General features: G+C 35.6%; 2 protein-coding genes across 3 annotated transcripts; one reads left to right on the top strand and one right to left on the bottom strand.

Moving 5' to 3' along the window:
• The first annotated feature begins 2,724 nt into the window (after positions 1 to 2,724).
• LOC140836779 (aureusidin synthase-like) lies at positions 2,725 to 5,038 on the top strand. Its single transcript, XM_073202556.1, has one exon. It carries the CDS (start codon positions 3,012 to 3,014, stop codon positions 4,797 to 4,799), a length of 1,788 nt encoding a protein of 595 aa, XP_073058657.1. The 5' UTR covers positions 2,725 to 3,011; the 3' UTR covers positions 4,800 to 5,038.
• Positions 5,039 to 15,240: 10,202 nt separating this feature from the next.
• On the bottom strand, positions 15,241 to 18,271 carry LOC140836777 (serine carboxypeptidase-like 31). Of its 2 annotated transcripts, none has more exons than XM_073202551.1 (10): positions 17,858 to 18,271; positions 17,317 to 17,448; positions 17,132 to 17,227; positions 16,950 to 17,042; positions 16,790 to 16,875; positions 16,411 to 16,680; positions 16,195 to 16,325; positions 16,007 to 16,102; positions 15,826 to 15,931; positions 15,241 to 15,546 (listed from the first exon to the last, which is right to left on the bottom strand). In XM_073202551.1, the coding sequence occupies exons 1-10, from the start codon at positions 18,138 to 18,140 to the stop codon at positions 15,400 to 15,402; spliced, it is 1,440 nt and encodes a 479-aa protein (XP_073058652.1). In that variant the 5' UTR covers positions 18,141 to 18,271; the 3' UTR covers positions 15,241 to 15,399. The 2 variants fall into 2 exon arrangements, with proteins under 2 accessions (XP_073058652.1, XP_073058653.1); XM_073202552.1 differs by having other exon boundaries at positions 17,317 to 17,424; positions 17,858 to 18,262.
• Between the last annotated feature and the right edge of the window lie 466 nt (positions 18,272 to 18,737).

Raw genomic sequence — 18,737 nt, 5'->3', positions numbered from 1 at the left:
TTTTGCTTTATCTCAATGACAATCTATTAGATCTCATGTTTGTCCGGATTTTTATCTACTAACGAAGATGTCTTCACATTCATTATATGTCATTAGGCTCGGATTTCTCGGCCACACTAATGGGTTTTGCTCTTAAGAAATGATCCGTGGACACAGCCTTTTTTGGAAGAGAGTGGGCATGGTCTTTCCGACCTTGGTTAACAAGGAGGTCTGTCTCTTGGCAAATTAGATCAATTTTAGATATGAGCTTGAGTCTGTCTAGATGTGACATTTTTAGGAGCATCACAAATGATTAGTATAACTAAAATACAAATTTTTTTCACTCTTTAATTAATTGTAATTCTTTGTATCTTCGAACTTTTCCACGTCAGGGTTATTTTAAAAGATCTATCCTATATTCAAACCAATATTCAAAGGAGTGGACCATTTGTTGGGAGAGAAAGCATACCAAATGAAATATTAGTGAAGCACAGTACTCCGTCAGAGGACGCAAAGTTATTTCCCACACCTAGAATTTGTAAATTATGTCTTTCGCAAATTGTTGAAGCTCAGCAATTAAACCATTTCATTTCTTAGCCAAATTATATCTATATTTCATGCCACATTATGTGAGTGCAGTAAATATTTTGAGAATCTGGTTTAAAAATATTTATAAACACACTTGTTTTTCGTGATAAATATCTTGTCAATCTGTTTTAGAAAATATTTATAAACATACATATTTTGTCGACTTATCAAAAGTTATAGTTGTTGGTGAATGTCTTTTAAATCGCACAATAGCTCAAATATTAAGTTTCGATTGATCTTTCAATATAGCAATTATTTAACCCCTACAATCATCAACTCAATAATTGCACTTCTTGTAATTCATAAGAATCGAACACGTGAACCTGACTTTAATGTCAATTTTGAGATAGAATATATGATTGTCGTTTTGCCATGAATATTTTCAAATTAAATGTATGATTGCATGACATAAAACTCAAATTATTTAATTTGTATTGTAGTCTATATGTCATTCCGCTCTCTTAGTGATATAATTACAGTTTATAGTAATATCAGTCCAAACAATTGCTCTACTTGTAACACATCATAATCCGAAACATGATTTCAACCATGTAAGATGGAACACTTTTTGTTTTATTGAAAGATATAACTTAAATATTTTATATCTTACCAATATCTCTAAATATTATATTTTGATCATTCCTCTCCATTGTGATTATTATTCCCAGCAATTAATCTTATTATCTAGACTTATTAAGTTATAATATTGAGCTGCATAATTTTATACCATGAAATACATATAGTTATGATATATTACTCGATATTTATGTATCGAGGCAATAACTAATCATAATGTTTTGAAGTGTTTAAAAGTATTTTGTAAACATACATGTTTTATGTAGGAGAAGTGTGTATCGTTTTCCTAAATGCTATAGTCGGTGGAAACAATTTTTTACGTCGTATAATAGCTAAAACGCTAAATTTTGATTGCTCTATCAGTAGATCCATTATTACAATGTTTTCATGACTGGATCAATAATAGAACTGCTCTACATACTTTTCAAAAATGGTTCAACCGTTTGGAATTAAATTTTTTGCATTTAATTTTTTTATATTATATAAAATAATATATTTAATATTTTTTAAATATGTATATATATATATATATGTTGTATATTATATATATATATGTATCAAAATTTAAAATATATAAAACATATATATTATATATATAATCAAATATAATTATGTATATATATTTAACAAAACGATAAATCAAAATAAGCTATAATACTATTAAAATAATATTTCTAAAAAATTTCAAATTCCAAATACATATATATAATAAAAATAAAATTTTCAGCACAAAAAATAATTTTTTTCGAAGGAATATAAGAAATAATTGATTTTTTATACCAATTAAAGAAATTTTTAAAAGAAGATGAATCAATAGGACCGTTTTTCAATAGGTTCACCATTCAAGATCAATCCACGGGTTCTTTATCAGTTTTGTCGTTTTGACCCCTAAAACAGTTTATAATTTTGGTTTGGACCGGACCCGTAACCAATTCTTGGTCGAACCGATCAGTCCAATCAGGTTATAATAAAAACAATGAATTATTGTACTATAACAATCCTCCACCCAATAATTTTATTTCTTGTAATATATGATAATTGAATATATGAATTTGAATTTAATACATATTAAGTATGGAACGCTTGTCATTTCTCCAAAAAGCTATAATTGACGATAACAATACAATTATAATATTTTAAACCGTACATAAACCACATGACATTAACTCTAATATCAATTATAGAATCAACCACTTCTCATTTTACAAAAAATTACAGAGAACTTTTATTTTTCCACAATATAAGACCGTGCAGGGTTATCAACCGACCTGCATATATAATTTTTATAATTTAAATGCTGCCAATCTTTGCTGTCATCGAACTACTTTTCCATGCATCTTACCTGCCCCTCTAAACTATTCATTATATAAATAGATTAAAGTGGTTTATTTTCATTAGCATATAGGATCAACTATATTACACACATACACACACATATATATATAAATAGATGTTACAATATATACAAATATATATAAAAGAGAATATTTCCAGCCGATTCCAGGGAATGGACATACAAACATCAACATAATTAAATTGCAAATCACGATTCAAGTCCAAATTTATAATCAGACACATGCAAATTGAAATTTTGTATAGAATGCCAGATTTTTTGTGTGAGGTTTATAAAAATGTTTTTAAGTGAATGCCTGGACTAGACTCATCTAAATTATTATATAAATTTCAAACTCAATTTTTTTGGAAGTAGATGAAATTTCTTCTTTCGATCTATTCCAACATGTTCTTTAATATTTTACTTAATCTACTTGCTATGAATAGTTTGATTTTTTTAAATTTTATCATCGCAACAAGCATCATTCTCCTATAAAAATGTACCAAGAACCTTCAGTATGTCATAGCCAAGAAACATGTCATCCATCACTCCACATCCTGCCACCACCCTTTACGCCGCCAAGATTCGCGGCGGCTCCTCCACCACCACCACCACATTCCCCTACGCTCTTCCCTTCACCAAACCAACACAATGTTCCCCTGTCCAAAAATTCAAACAGAGGCATAAAATTTCCTGCAGATCCAAAGACATCAATGACCAAGAATCTTCATCACCTACCAAATTTGAAAGGCGGGACGTGCTTATCGGACTAGGAGGACTGTATGGGGCTACGGCTCTCACTGCCTCTCCGCTGGCCTTTGCCGCTCCTGTCCCTGGCCCGGATATCACAAAATGTGGCCCCGCAGACCTCCCACCAGGCGCAGCCCCCACAAACTGCTGTCCCCCACTTACAGGAAAAATAATCGATTTCCAGCTCCCTCCACCGCCATCCACCTTGCGTGTCCGCCCCGCTGCTCATCTAGCCGATGAAGCGTACATAGCTAAATTCAACAAAGCTGTGGAGGCAATGAGAGCTCTCCCCGAAGATGATCCTCGCAGCTTCAAGCAGCAAGCTAACGTCCACTGTGCTTACTGCGACGGCGCGTATGATCAAGCCGGATTTCCAAATCTGGAGCTTCAAGTCCATGGCTCTTGGTTGTTCTTTCCATTCCATAGATACTACCTCTATTTCTTTGAAAGAATCTTGGGAAAAATGATCGACGATCCCACTTTTGTAATGCCATATTGGAACTGGGATGCTCCCGAAGGAATGACTATTCCTGCCATTTACACGAATCCGAATTCTGCACCATTCGACAGTTTACGGGACAAAAGTCACCAGCCACCAACTTTAGTTGATCTGAATTTTAGCGGGTCGGGTTCCCCCATCAATCCTAATCAGCAAACTTCAAGGAACCTGACGGTCATGTACAGGCAAATGGTGTCAAACGCAAAAACCCCGCAGCTTTTCTTCGGCAGCAGTTATAAAGCTGGTGATGACCCGAATCCAGGAAGTGGATCGATCGAAAATGTCCCCCACGGCCCGGTTCATCTATGGACCGGTGATTCGACGCAACCAAATTTTGAGGACATGGGAAACTTCTACTCCGCTGGTCGGGACCCTATTTTCTTCGCTCATCATTCCAATATCGACAGGATGTGGAGTATATGGAAAACCCTGGGAGGGAGGCGCCAGGATATAAAAGACCCTGATTATCTTGATGCTTCGCTTTTGTTTTACGATGAAAATGCGCAAATGGTTCGTGTCAAGGTCCGGGACTGTTTGGATTCCACGAAACTCGGGTACGTTTATCAGGACGTGGAGATTCCATGGCTGGAATCTCGGCCAAAACCTAGGGTCTCTTCTGTTTTAAGGAAACTGAAGAAACTCGCCAAAGCAAAGGCCGCAGATGCGCCAGGCCCGAAAGAAGCATTACCCGCAAAACTTGACAAAGTTTTGAAAGTCCTGGTGAAAAGGCCGAAGAGAAGAAGAAGCAGAAAAGACAAGGATGAGCAGGAAGAGATTCTGGTCATAAAAGGGATCGAATTGGACAGAGATGTTTATGCCAAATTCGATGTTTACATCAATGATGAAGACGACGTTGTGACCACGCCTGACAATACAGAATTCGCGGGGAGTTTTGTGAATGTACCGCATAAACATAAGGAGTCGAAGAAGATTAAGACACAATTAAAGTTGTCAATCACCGATATCTTGGAGGATTTGGATGCGGAGGATGATGAACATGTTTTGGTGACTTTGGTTCCGACGAGTTCCGGTGAATCTGTGACCATTCACAGCATGAAGATCGAATTCGATTGATGATTCGAGCTCTTTTTCAACGATTTGATCATACCATTGGTCACTCCCGATTTATTTCGAGTGTTTGTTCTTCATTTAATCTTTCCAAAAAAAAAAAGATATTTAGACTTTAAATAATTATTCAGTGCTAATCGATGAATTGAATAAAAACACATGTTATGTGTACATGTGGGAGACTCGTAGATTCATCCTAGGCATGTATTTCCCCAAAGAATAATTATTAAATTCTTGTCAGTCTACACCTTTCTTTTTATTTCATATATTTATAAATATATTCTGCATGTGGGTCTAATACATTATTATTTCTTTAAAGCAGCTTGTACAGATCGCATGTTGGGTCAGCTAAAAAGACGAGGAACGTTATTTTCCGAGGTTCGATAATCGAAAAAATCTTGCAAATATCACATGGCCAATACTTATCCACTTCACACGTATAATCGCTCAATTCCAAATACGAAAGCCACATTTTTTTTAATATCTCGAATGTATAGTCTATTTATTATATTTAATATTATTTTATATGTTATTTTACCTATTAACTTCCATCATTAAATACATTAACTACTTTCATAAAAAAATTTATTAATTTAAGACATTCATCACATGATAATAAACTTTAAAATTTCTTTCTAACACTTACTTTTTAAAAATTTATGTATCCACAGCATCAACCATATATATATATATATATATATATATATATATATATATATATATATATATATATATATATATATATATATATATATATATATATGAAATAAGTGGCATGAATACTTTTATCCTCACTGACCATTAACTATTTCTTGGTCTCGATTTCTTTATCATGGGTCTCGCTATTCAGAAGAATAACATATAGATGACCGATATCGATTTATCTATGAGGAACATAATATAATTCAATGCATATATTTTTATATTTTTTTCAAATACCTGTTATAATATTTGATTCATGTTATACATGTAATATTTATGTATTTCTATTTTAAAAGTGTCACCTGTTTATTGAGCGATTGCCCTGTGATTCACCCATTCCGATTACCCATTAAGAATCAGAACGAATTAGAGTAGCAAGAATTGGTTGAGTTTTGGGGCTGATTTATCTACTATGGAAGGAATGAATAGAGAAATGTTGTTAGTTTGCAATTCCAATGTTGTAAGAAACTCACATTACTATGTGTTTTAGCATGTATTTTGTAGTTTATGTCGAAGTAGTTTTATTGTAAAGATAATATTATAATTTTTTTTATAAAATGGGTAGACTGGTGTTATAATATCAGTACTACAAGGATTTGTTATTTTCTAATGTATAATTCGAGAATCACGTCGATGTCTTTGGGCATCGGAGAGTGATGATTATTATATGACATAAGCGAGCATGATCGACGCCAATTAATATATTAATATATTTTTTAAATAGATGAGAAAATTGCAATTTAATCAATATGTGTGGTAAAATTTCAGTTTTACTATCGTAACTTTCTAAATTTGATAATTTTAATTTTTTTTTATACTACGAGCACTGACGTGACATTATATAGACCAGCGCTATGTCGGCACAACATAAGTGTAACGTCAAAAAATACTAAAATTGAAAATAATAATCAAAAGATGACAAACTAAAAATGAAATTTGACAAGACGTGTGACAAAAATTGTAAATAGACAAAATGAGATGAGTGAAATTTTCTTAAATAAATCTTCTTCCTGTAATATTAAGTCGATTATACACACTACGATTTGGATTTTTTCAAGAGTAGGCCTCTTGTGAGACGGTTTCACGAATCGTTATCTGTGAGACGTGTCAACATTAACGATATTAACAATAAAAAATAATATTCTTAGCATAAAAAGTAATATTTTTTCATAGATGAAACCGTCTCACACAAATTTTTACATTCTTAATTTCACAGCTATGGACACACCACCAATCGAGTATAATCAATGCTAGCATAGTGACACACACGTTACTAAATCTTTAGAAATTAGTTGAGAGAAATGTAGAAAAAGATCGGTGAGATTTGTTAAAAGTAATAATAAGTATATAAAATAAAATATCTATTCAGATGAGGTAAAATTGGAAATATTTTTTTTACGATAATTCATACTAACGTAGTTACTATAATGATCTTAAACTTTGTAATATATATGATATTTTTAACAGAAAATAGAAAAAATCAAATTTAGTAATAATATTTCATCAAAGGTTTGCAATGTTGTTAATTTTTTTAGTGTAGTATATCTACTTAACCTTCAATGGATATATAAATTTATATTAAAGATGAACTACCAGCCGTTGTTCTCACCTAATTCATCGGGTCGCTGAAGAAGCCAGATGTGACGTTTATCATCCTCATTCGAGTACATTTCTTTTTCTATTATTAGAATATATTGTACTGTAGACATATCCCAAACTCCTTCAACTTCTTATTTTTATTTTTGGAATTAATAATGGACTCACTTTCGAGAATCTAACACCGACGACAGTCCTTTACTATTCAAAAAAACCGACAGTTCTTTTCAATTTATCGGATTATTTTCGTTAATAATATAAAATTTTGACCATTTTTTATTTCAAAAAAACTCTCGGAGAGCGTCTCGTGATTACAATTTTTGGAGAAATCTTCTGTCCGACTCGACACATGAAAAAATTTATTTTTATACCAAAATATTATTTTTCGCTCTATATTAATTTGGGTCAGATATATGTCTCACAAATATATATACATAAGACCATTTCACAAAAACATTATCTTTTTCATATTAAAATTTAATAATTATAATTTTTTTAAAAAGATATTCATGCATCAACCAATAAAAAAAAGCTAGCTAGTAACCCATGATTTTCTATTTATTAGAGGGAAAATTTATTATTGGTTCGGTATACTTTCACGGACGACAATAGTATGACAAAATCGTGCAGACAAATTCACTTATCTTGCTTGAATGTGTTTCGTGTGTTTTTCAACTCGGCCAACCAATTTTGATAGCGAAACTGCACTTGTTAACGACATCAAGAAAGCCATTTAATTACCTACCCATTCAGTCCAATATTCCTGAACCAGAAACAAAGCTGGAGCCCAAGTCCGAACCAAAAACCGACCTTTCGGGAAAATTACAATTTTAGTGTTGTAAGTTGTTTTGTTTTGGACATTAATATTATAATACGTCAAAATTTGGTTTTTATTTATTAATGATTTTTTTTTTTTTTTGGACTTGGTCATTTCCCTTCGGAAGCCATTAAAACCAATGCATATTGCTTATTAATTTGATAGCGATCTCTCCTATATAACTTATATGGTGAGAATAAAGTCTATTTTGTATACACATTAAGATTCATCTACGTAGAAATAAAACAACCGACGTTTAATAGTTCAAAATACGAGGCAAAATGCTCAATGTTTGCCTTTATATTTGTTTATATATATTTTAATATATGTAATATAGGTTATTCTAGCCACAAGAACAACTTAAGTTCCTAATATGCAATATTTGTTGAGATTTGACAATCTCTTGTGTATATTTTATTCCTTGTTTAGATTATCCTTATCTTAGAATAGATTTATCTGATTCCTTTTCTTTAGGCACAAGCTTAGCAACCGATTTGTTAACTTCCTAGATTGGCTGTACAGATAAAGTTGTATATATCACCTACGTTATTATGTATGGAGATTTAACTTTCTGGTTCATCTTCCTCATCAATATTTTTCCATATGGTATCAGAGCTAGGCTCAACAATTTGAACTAGACTCCATCTCGCCAATAACCTCAATGGCAGATCAAAGAGAAAGACCAGAAAGATCAACGAAAGGGGGAGACGCTGCGGTGCAGAATCATGATGATTCACCGTATACTCTTCATCCTTCAGATCACCCAGGGCTTGTGTTTGTCACCACACCTTTTACAGGAGAAAACTTTGCTTCATGGAAAAACTCCATGGAGACAGCCTTGTATGCAAAGAGTAAGGGTGGATTCATTGATGGGAGTTTACAACTACCAGACTCCTCAGATTTTGGACGATGGAAAAAGAATGATGCTATGGTTAAAGCTTGGATAAGAAACTCTCTAGCAAAAGACATACAAGAAAGTGTTGTGTATGCGAACACGGCACAAGAGATATGGGATGAACTCTGCGAGAGATATGGGCAGAGTAATGCACCCCGTATCTACAAAATAAAGAAGGAGTTCTCAAATCTCAGTCAAGAAGATGGACAACCCTTAACACAATACTATACCAAGTTCAAGACCCTGTGGCAAGAACTACAAATTTGTGACCCCTTGCCCCATTGCAGATGTGAGGCAGCAAAGAGATTTCAAGAACATCGCGAAAGAGAAAAGGCTCATCAGTTTTTACTGGGCTTGAACATCAATTTTGATCGGTTAAGGTCTCATGTATTATCAATGGAACCAACACCTCAACTCAACAAAATTTTCTCTTTGGCACTGCAAGAGGAGCAACAATTTCTTACGCCAAAGGATACAGATCAGCCATCAGCTTTAGAAGGTGCAGCATTTGCAACTAAGCTAAATGGTGACGAAAATAACTATTACAACAGAGGCCAAAACTCAACGAATCGATCTAAAAAGAGATGTGTACATTGTGGCAAAAGTGGACACCTTAAAGAAGAATGTTTTGAGATCATAAGGTATCCTTCCAATTGGAAAAATAACAACCAACAAAACCGTGGGAGCAATGGAAGAGGTGGAAGAGGTGTCCCGAGGCAACGACAAGGCTACAGCAATATAGCCACATCGGGATCTCGATCTTCAACCATTGGTGAACAGCAATGGCGAAACTCGGGACCAGTTAACCACGAGCCTGACACCGCACAAAATCAAGTTCAACAAACTCTGGGACTAACAGCAGATCAATGCTCCAAGCTGTTGTCTTTTCTCACATCCTCCGCCAACCAGAACAATGGTAATGAAGGTTTAGCCAACTTTGCAGGTAAAAGTTCCATGACTAATGATCCTTGGATTATTGATAGTGGTGCCTCTGATCATATGATTGGAGACAAGGATCAACTTGATCACTATGTGCATGCTTTGACATACCCAAATGTAAAAATACCAGATGGTTCTTCCCTCTCAGTCACTCATGTTGGTGATGTACACATTACACCAAACATAGAGTTGAAAAAGGTCCTCTGCATACCTGGTTTCAAATATAACCTTCTCTCAATTTCTAAGATAACCAATGACCTAAACTGCTCAGTCACATTCTTTCCTAACTTCTGTTTCTTTCAGGACCTACATACGAGGACGCTGATTGGAGCGGGTAAGCTGAGAGATGGCGTTTACCAAATGGAAGGAAAATGCGGAATGGCGAGTCACAGCACTCTTGAAACAGATTATGTTTTGTGGCACATGCGATTAGGACATTACCCTTTTAGCAAATTTAAGTTTATTTTTGAGAAATCTCCCTCTAAAAACTTTCATGAAGTTTGTGATGCATGCCATAGAGCAAAACAAACTCGTCTATCTTTTCCTATCAGCAATAAAAAAGGGATCAATTGTTTTGAGCTTATTCATGTAGATGTTTGGGGTCCTTATTCAATTCCTTCGTTAAGTGGTGCTAATTTTTTCTTGACCATAGTGGATGACTGTTCTAGATGTACTTGGGTTTATCTTATGAAAAATAAATCACAAGCTTATGATTATCTAACCATGTTTTACCATCTTGTGCAAAACCAATTCCACTCCAGGATCAAGGTGATAAGAAGTGATAATGGGGGAGAGTTCGTTTCAAACAGAATGAGGAATTTCCTCACTAATCATGGGATAGAATATCAAACTACATGTGCCTATACACCACAACAAAATGGGAGGGTGGAACGAAAACACCGTCACATACTTGAGGTAGCACGCTCTTTACGTTTCCATGCCCACTTGCCATTAAGATTTTGGGGAGAATGTGTTCTTACCGCAGTTCATCACATAAATTTAATGCCCACTCCCATTCTTGCCAATAAGAGTCCCTATGAAGTTTTGTTTCATAAGAAACCCGATTATGACCACTTGAGAGTTTTTGGCTCCTTATGTTACGCCCATGATAGACCAAGAGACAAATTTTCACCTAGAGCACATCGTTGCATTTTCTTGGGGTATCCACATGGAAAGAGGGGCTATAAGGTTTATAATCTGGAAAGGCAGAAATTACTTGTGTCCAGAGATGTGATATTCCATGAAAGGATTTTTCCATTCCAAACTAACACTAACCTAAACACACCAGTTCCATCACCATCGGTAGACCAACCTTCTGATCTCATTTGCCAATCAACACCTCCTTCAGATCTTGCCGTCTCAAACCAAATCGAGCCTGTTCAGATTAACAATTATCCAAATGATGAAACAAGCGAAGAAACTACCATAATGACTTCCCCAATCCGCTCTCCATCCTACAACCAAAACACACCTGAAATTCATCATCCCACACAATCTGAACCAATCACCAATAATGAAATCGGCTCCCCTCTTCTTCGACGACCAGCCAGGTCCCGACGTGTGTCCACAAAACTTTCTGGCTTCGACTATGAACCATTACCATCCTTGGCGCCATCACAAGGCCCTCCTCCATCAGCGAACTCCGGTATGTCCTATCCTCTTTCAAATTGTCTATCGTACTCTCGTTTTACTAACAGCCACAAAGCTTTCTTGGCGTCCATTTCATCATTAGATGAACCTAAATTTTTCCATCAAGCTGCCAAGGACCCTAGATGGCAACATGCGATGCAGCAAGAGATTCGTGCATTGGAAGAGAATTGTACATGAACTTTGGAGCCTTTACCGCAAGGGAAACATGCCATTGACTCTAAATGGGTCTATAAAATTAAATACCGATCTGATGGCACTGTTGAGCGTTTTAAGGCACGGTTGGTTGCTAAGGGGTTCACGCAAGTTGAAGGGTTAGACTACCATGAGACATTCGCACCAGTTGCCAAGATTACAACTTTACGATGTTTGCTTTCAGTTGCTGCCATACGTCACTGGGAGTTACATCAACTGGATGTAAACAACGCCTTCCTCCATGGAGACTTACATGAGGAAGTCTACATGAAAGTCCCTCACGGCTTTGCTAAACCAGGGGATAATCGTGTTTGCAGGTTAAGAAAATCTCTTTACGGACTTAAACAAGCATCACGAAATTGGTTCCAAACATTTTCTAAGTCTCTTCAACAGTTTGGCTTCCAACAAAGTGCAGCAGACAACTCCTTGTTTACATTGGTCCGAAATGATCATTTTGTAGCTTTGCTGGTTTATGTTGATGATGTCGTTATAACAGGAAATGCTTTGCATATTATAAGTCAAGTAAAGAACTACTTGGACTCAAACTTTCGCATCAAAGATCTAGGGACCCTTAAATATTTCCTCGGCATTGAAGTGGCACGCAACAAAGAGGGGATAACCCTCAGCCAACGAAAATATGCACTAGATCTTCTGGAAGAAGTGGACTTATTAGATGCTAAACCAGCAAGCTTTCCCATGGAATCACGACACAATCTTGCTGCAAATGTTGGAGATCCAGTGTCAGATGTGGGACAATATCGCCGGCTCATTGGTAGACTGTTGTATCTAACCATTACACGGCCTGGCATCACCTACCCTGTACAAGTTCTAAGCCAATTCATGCAAGATCCTCGAATGCCTCATTTAAATGCAGCATTTCGCATTCTTCGGTACGTAAAGTCTGCGCCTGGTCAAGGCATTATCCTTCCTTCTTCAAACTCGCTACAATTGACAGCCTATTGCGATTCGGATTGGGCAAGTTGCCCCACGACTAGGCGATCGACCACTGGGTACATAGTCTTTCTTGGACAAAGTCCCATATCTTGGAAATCAAAGAAACAAGTTACCGTCTCACGCTCTTCAGCTGAAGCTGAATATCGAGCAATGGCAAATGCGACCTGTGAGTTATTGTGGCTACGATCACTGTTTTTGGAGCTCAAAGTTACATTACCATCACCTATGTCACTCATATGTGACAACCAAGCTGCCCTTCACATTGCTGCCAATCCAGTTTTCCACGAACGAACGAAGCACATAGAGATTGATTGTCATTTCGTTCGTGATCGGTTACTTAGTCATGAGATACGCACTTCTCATGTTCGTTCCTGTGATCAAGTTAGAGATCTTTTCACAAAAGCACTAGGATTCAAACAATTCCATCACTTATTAGACAAGTTGGGCATCTGTAATCTTCATGCTCCAACTTGAGGGGGAGTGTTGAGATTTGACAATCTCTTGTGTATATTTTATTCCTTGTTTAGATTATCCTTATCTTAGAATAGATTTATCTGATTCCTTTTCTTTAGGCACAAGCTTAGCAACCGATTTGTTAACTTCCTAGATTGGCTGTACAGATAAAGTTGTATATATCACCTACGTTATTATGTATGGAGATTTAACTTTCTGGTTCATCTTCCTCATCAATATTTTTCTATAATATTCCATGGATTTATTAGCTTCGAGCGAAAAAAATGACTCAAAAAAATGAAAGTTGTTTGATAAAAAACTCACAAGACTAAAATTACAAAATGTTAAATTGTAGAAGAATTGTAGGAAGAGACAGGAACTATCCAATACGGTATTAATATATTATATTATTCTAATTAACTTAAATCTTAAATTTTAACGTATCATAATTTCTTCTGAGGAATCAATCACACACAAGAGATAAGTAGCTTATCTTTGTCTTGGCCGGTAACGTAATATGAGATCGACATAGTTTATATATAGTAGTAGTAGCTAACGTGTGAGCATAATAGCTAACGTGTGAGCATAATAGTTGTAGAGTGAGTATCATGTGAGACGGGTCAATCCTAAACATATTCACAATAAAAAGTAATAATCTTAGCATAAAAAATAATGTTTTTTCATGGGTGACCCAAATAAGAGATCCGTCTCACAATTATGACCAGTGAGACCGTTTCACATAAGTTTTTGCCATAGTTGTATATATTTTATTTATTTATAAAATAAAATGTTGTTATCATAATTTTTAATTTATAAAATTAATTTAATTTGAAATGAAAGAAAAATAATATATATAGAAATATTTTTAAATATATTAGGAGAAAATAACATTTTTGGTCTTAAAATTTGCATTTTTTCACTTTTGATCATGTTAACAATGAATTTATATTTTTAGTCGTATAACTTATTTTATTCAGTTTTGGTAATTTCCTAATCGGAGTCCAGCTCGTCGGCTGGGAATTACATATGTGGCGGTCGCGGATTGTTTTGGAAAGTCACATCTAAAAAAATATGAAAAATATGAAAGTTTCTTCAAACAATCCACGTATCCACGTCTGACACATAAGCAATTTTATGCATACACGATGATTTCCGATAAAAAAAATACCAAATATAAATTTTAAAAACATACAAGTCACATGATTAAAAATACAAATTCGCCGTTAACATATTCAAAAATAGAAAAAACTGAAAATTACATTACCGAAAATGTAATTATTCTATGTTAAGCATAAAATAATTTGTCTAAAATGAAATATTAGAGAGGAAAAAATTAGAGGGAGTAAAAGTGGTTGAAATTGAAAGTTATAGGGAAATTTAATTTATTACATATCAATAAGTGATTTAACTTTAAAATGTGGGTTGTAAAGATAAAAAAAATAGGCCACATTAGAGTACATGTTTCCCGTAATATAAAAAAGTGTCGGACACTCATTTTACGTGCTTGTATAGTTGTATTTTTGTGGATAAATATCTGATAAGTCTATTGAACAAATCAATTAATAATACAATGGCCCAAGAAGTTGTAAGAGAGTGGGCTAAATATCAAGAGACCCATTGTCATGGCCCAAGAAGTTGTAAGAAATTGGGCTAAATATCAAGAGGCCCATTGTCATAGCCCGAACCCAAGACACCGCATCAGCAACATCCTCAGAGGTTAAAAATTATTATAACCAATCTATTACCAAATCCAAATGTTTTGTTACAACTCAGAAGTGAACATGACATAGGAACGAAACCTACAAATAAGAATAAATTAAATGATAATAACTACAGTTTTTTTTAAAACATTAACTAAAGTTTATTGAAACAACAACAAAATCGTGGAATAATGTAAGACCAACTTCTACTAGCCCCAAATTTCTTTTATTCCTAGTATTAGACTTCATTCTTGCTGTTATTCTCAGGAAAAGGGGCGGGCGAGAGAGCGAGCGACATAGAGATCACTCCACATGCGAAGAGAAAAATAATGTCATCCAGCTTTAAAATATTTTTAATCCGACTAATATAATTTATCAAATAATTGTCTACAAATACAACTCCGCGACATCATCTTTATCATAATAACATACAATGAAGTTATCAACGCTGACATCAACATGAGACATGTTTTAACGATGTAATGAATATGTATGGAGGAACATTAATAAGTTATAATATTATTCTCTGCGTTATTTCTTTTAAAATAATAATACATAACATTTATAATTTCTTTATATATATATATAAAATACAGTACAGTTAGTATTACATTGTCTATCAATCATACTGAGTTTCACAGACATACATTCCGGTATATTAATGGATGTAATGTCGGTATAATTCTTGGGTGGGCAGGTTGAATTCCTTCATCTGTGGGAAGGTAGGGATTCCCCATAAAGAAATGACGAAAAGAAGGCAAGGGACTCGCTAGGTTTGAATATGGGCACTGCATGGCCTGCTCCTCTGAATGTTGCAAATGTTAGCCCATGATACTCTTGAATCCACCCACCAACCTGCACCAACTTCAATTTGTTTGATTCAAATCTATACTAAATTACTTTGAAGATCATGAAAATCAAACTGTTTAAGTTCAGCCAGGTCATGTCAATCGAAAAAACGGGCTAGATAGCTTCGAGCCACCCTGTTTGGCGCTAAGTCGATCCACTCTAAGTCTATGACTATGAGTTGAAACTTGAAAATTTTGATTCATCTTTTCACAGAAAGTTGAACAGAGTCTGCAAGCCAGGCCCTGATGTAATGGATAACCAGGTTAAGATAAAACGGAGCTTAACCTGTTTCTGATGGTACCAAGGCCTCCACGGATTCTTGATCGGAAGACCCAACATGCTTAAACTGTACCTCGTCGACAGAACAGGAACTCTGCCATCAGTATCTCCACTGCCATCAAAGTTCAATGTAAACTAAGGCATATAAAAAAGCATGCGGCCATTTATAAGTTCTAGCAGCGTTCACCTGTACACCCATATTCTGAGTCCGGCGGCTATAAGTTTCCTATATACGGGAAGAACGGAACCTTTTGAATCCGACCAACTGCCAAAAACTGTCATACTGCATTCATAAAATATAATATTCAGGAATAAAAAATAATGTATCCATCGACATGAGCGAATTCAAAGCAGAGAAGTTCGAATTTGAATTACTTGCATATGCTCCAGTTCTTGAGGTTACTTCCGTCGTAAACATGGAGAGCTCTCTGAACTTCAGGACGATTGTAGTATGATTTCGCGTAGTCATCCAGGCAAGGGTCGTAACCACCCATCACCCTTGGCATCTAATCAGTAAAGGGGTCAGTTTTTTTTATGGAAAAACAAGGAACGAATTTAATCGTTCCACGATTATCTTAGATGAATTTTTACCATCTTCAGTGAGCTCCTGGCTGTGACTAGAGGTGATTTGTTGCCGATGCAGACTGACGTGTAAAGGCTATAGATATCTATGGCTCTATATTGGTTAAGCAATTCGTCCACGGCATCGGCACATTCTGTGTCATTCCACGGGTTATCACTGTAAAAGTTGCAAGATTTCACAATCGTTTTGTGGGTTTCATCGGAGATAACGGCATGGCTCCAGGCATAATCCACCATGCCTTTCCAGTCCTCGGCATCAGAAGTTTCCGGATTACCTAGCTATGATGATTGTAATAGTTACTTCTTCTAGAAAAAATTATTGGGTTTATTGAAAGAGTTACCAACAATCATTAGTTGCTTGCATAAGCTTGAGGGAGAAGTAAAATACCAGTATGCCTCTAAGATCTATGAATGAGGACCGATCTATTTTATTTTTGTCATGAATGAGTTCAGCCAATTCGGGGATGTATTTCCCTAGTTAAACACGACAAGGATATTTAGCAAGTGGAACTGTACAAAGAACACCGGTGAAAGGTTGAAAAATATACCTGCGTAGCTCTCTCCAGCAATATAAAATATTTTGTTTCGATATGAGGGAAACTTGACGAACCACTTGTGCAGGAAAGCATAGGCATCATTTGCTGGTAAAAGGGTATGCATAGAAGTCACGTGATATTTTAATGAAACCCATGGTACAAGATTAGTGTTAGGTGATCGATGTATGAGTTACCTGTAAAGTCATCTCCAAGATTATCATAATCGGCACTTGTGTTCGAGTACGAAAACCCGACACCAATTGGAGATTCTAGGAACAATAAGTTTGCTTCTGTAGCATCAAAAAGGATATCATATTTCAAATTCCCTTCATTTACTTCTTATGTTTCACAAGGCATCTGGTATAACCCAAAATCAAACCTGTGTTCCATGCAAAAGAGTTTAATTTTAAGCCACTTCCATCTGCATTGACTAGGAAAGGTCCTATCTCTTGTGTTGCACCATAGCCTACCGAAGAACAACCAGGACCTAGAAGACAGAGTAGCTTGTCACCTTACAGGAATATAGGAAACAAAGCACCAAATAAATTAAGCAGGTCCTATAAAAATGGTGCATGGGGTTGAGTTGGAAAATGGAAAGTTATGTTTACACTTCACCAAAAGTGTAAAAGTACTCCATGCTGTTTGACAGTGAAATTGTATAAAGAATAAAAGAATTAAGAGCCACCCAGAACTGCTTAAAAAGATGTAGAACTAAATATTCGTCGTTTTCGGGAACAGGTAACCACGCTGTTCAAATCTTGTAAGCTATGCAGAAATCCAGATATCGCATTTTGAATGTCTTGGTGAAGAGGACGGCAAGAGAAAAGGTTGCCCCCATCAAATAAGAACAACCAACTGAAAACAATAATAACAATAACTTGTCAGGATAGTATGCATACACAACCTTTTATCAGTCTTACCTCCGTTAAGCCAGAGGACTAAAGGTTTTTCGTTAGAAAGGGCCGCGGCCTCATAAAACCAATAGAAGAGAGCTCTTCCATTGGTTTCATTAACTGTGACATAACCGGCATAATGTCGAAAGTTAACACTAGGTTGCCCCAGAAGTGTCGTCACACGATCCTCAACGGCCTCAAGATTGGGTTTTGTTTCATTATACCAGTGCCAATGTCTACAATCTGCAAATGGTTCAAGAGAAACCAAAAGCAGTAAAAGGAAAAACACTTGTATTAGTACAAGACTCATTGAAATTCCGAATACGGTTGCTGAAGGTGAAAATATGCTAAGACCAACATCTCTATTTATATTTGTGGACAGCTAAATTTTATATCAATTTTAGATTTGTCTTTTGGCCACGAGGATGTGGAAAATTGGCGTTTATTTTGGTGGATGTTCGGCAACTGCATGGCATGTTGTAAAAGTTGAGAATATTGTAGAGACAAGATAAACAAGCGTGATTCAGAACGGAGCATTGATTTTCTATGCGGGTTGTTGGATCAAAACCACGTGGGAATATTTATAAATTAGAGTAACATATTTTCAAGATTGTTATCAAATTGTATGGCATTTTATGGATCTTGTCCTCTTACACTGTCTTATCATATGCATAATCTATCTTAACATACATTGCTCCAAAGGTGAAATCGCTCACTTTAGGCGCCCCTCACCTCTGGCCCGACAGGAATGTGAGAGGAGGTAAATCATGGTGACTCAGCCAACCAGCAACAGCTAGACCTTATGCTACGCCGCGCACAAGGAGCTCCCCCTCATTGGAGGGAATTTAACTCCCACACTGTCGCTTGCGAGACTCGATCCCTGGTCATTACTCCAAGATTTACTGCT

This window comes from Primulina eburnea, chromosome 7 (genome assembly GCF_022965805.1).
Source record: "Primulina eburnea isolate SZY01 chromosome 7, ASM2296580v1, whole genome shotgun sequence".
Taxonomy (NCBI): domain Eukaryota; kingdom Viridiplantae; phylum Streptophyta; class Magnoliopsida; order Lamiales; family Gesneriaceae; genus Primulina; species Primulina eburnea.
Note: the sequence above shows the minus strand (reverse complement) of the source record. Positions and strands in the feature narration are given on the sequence as shown.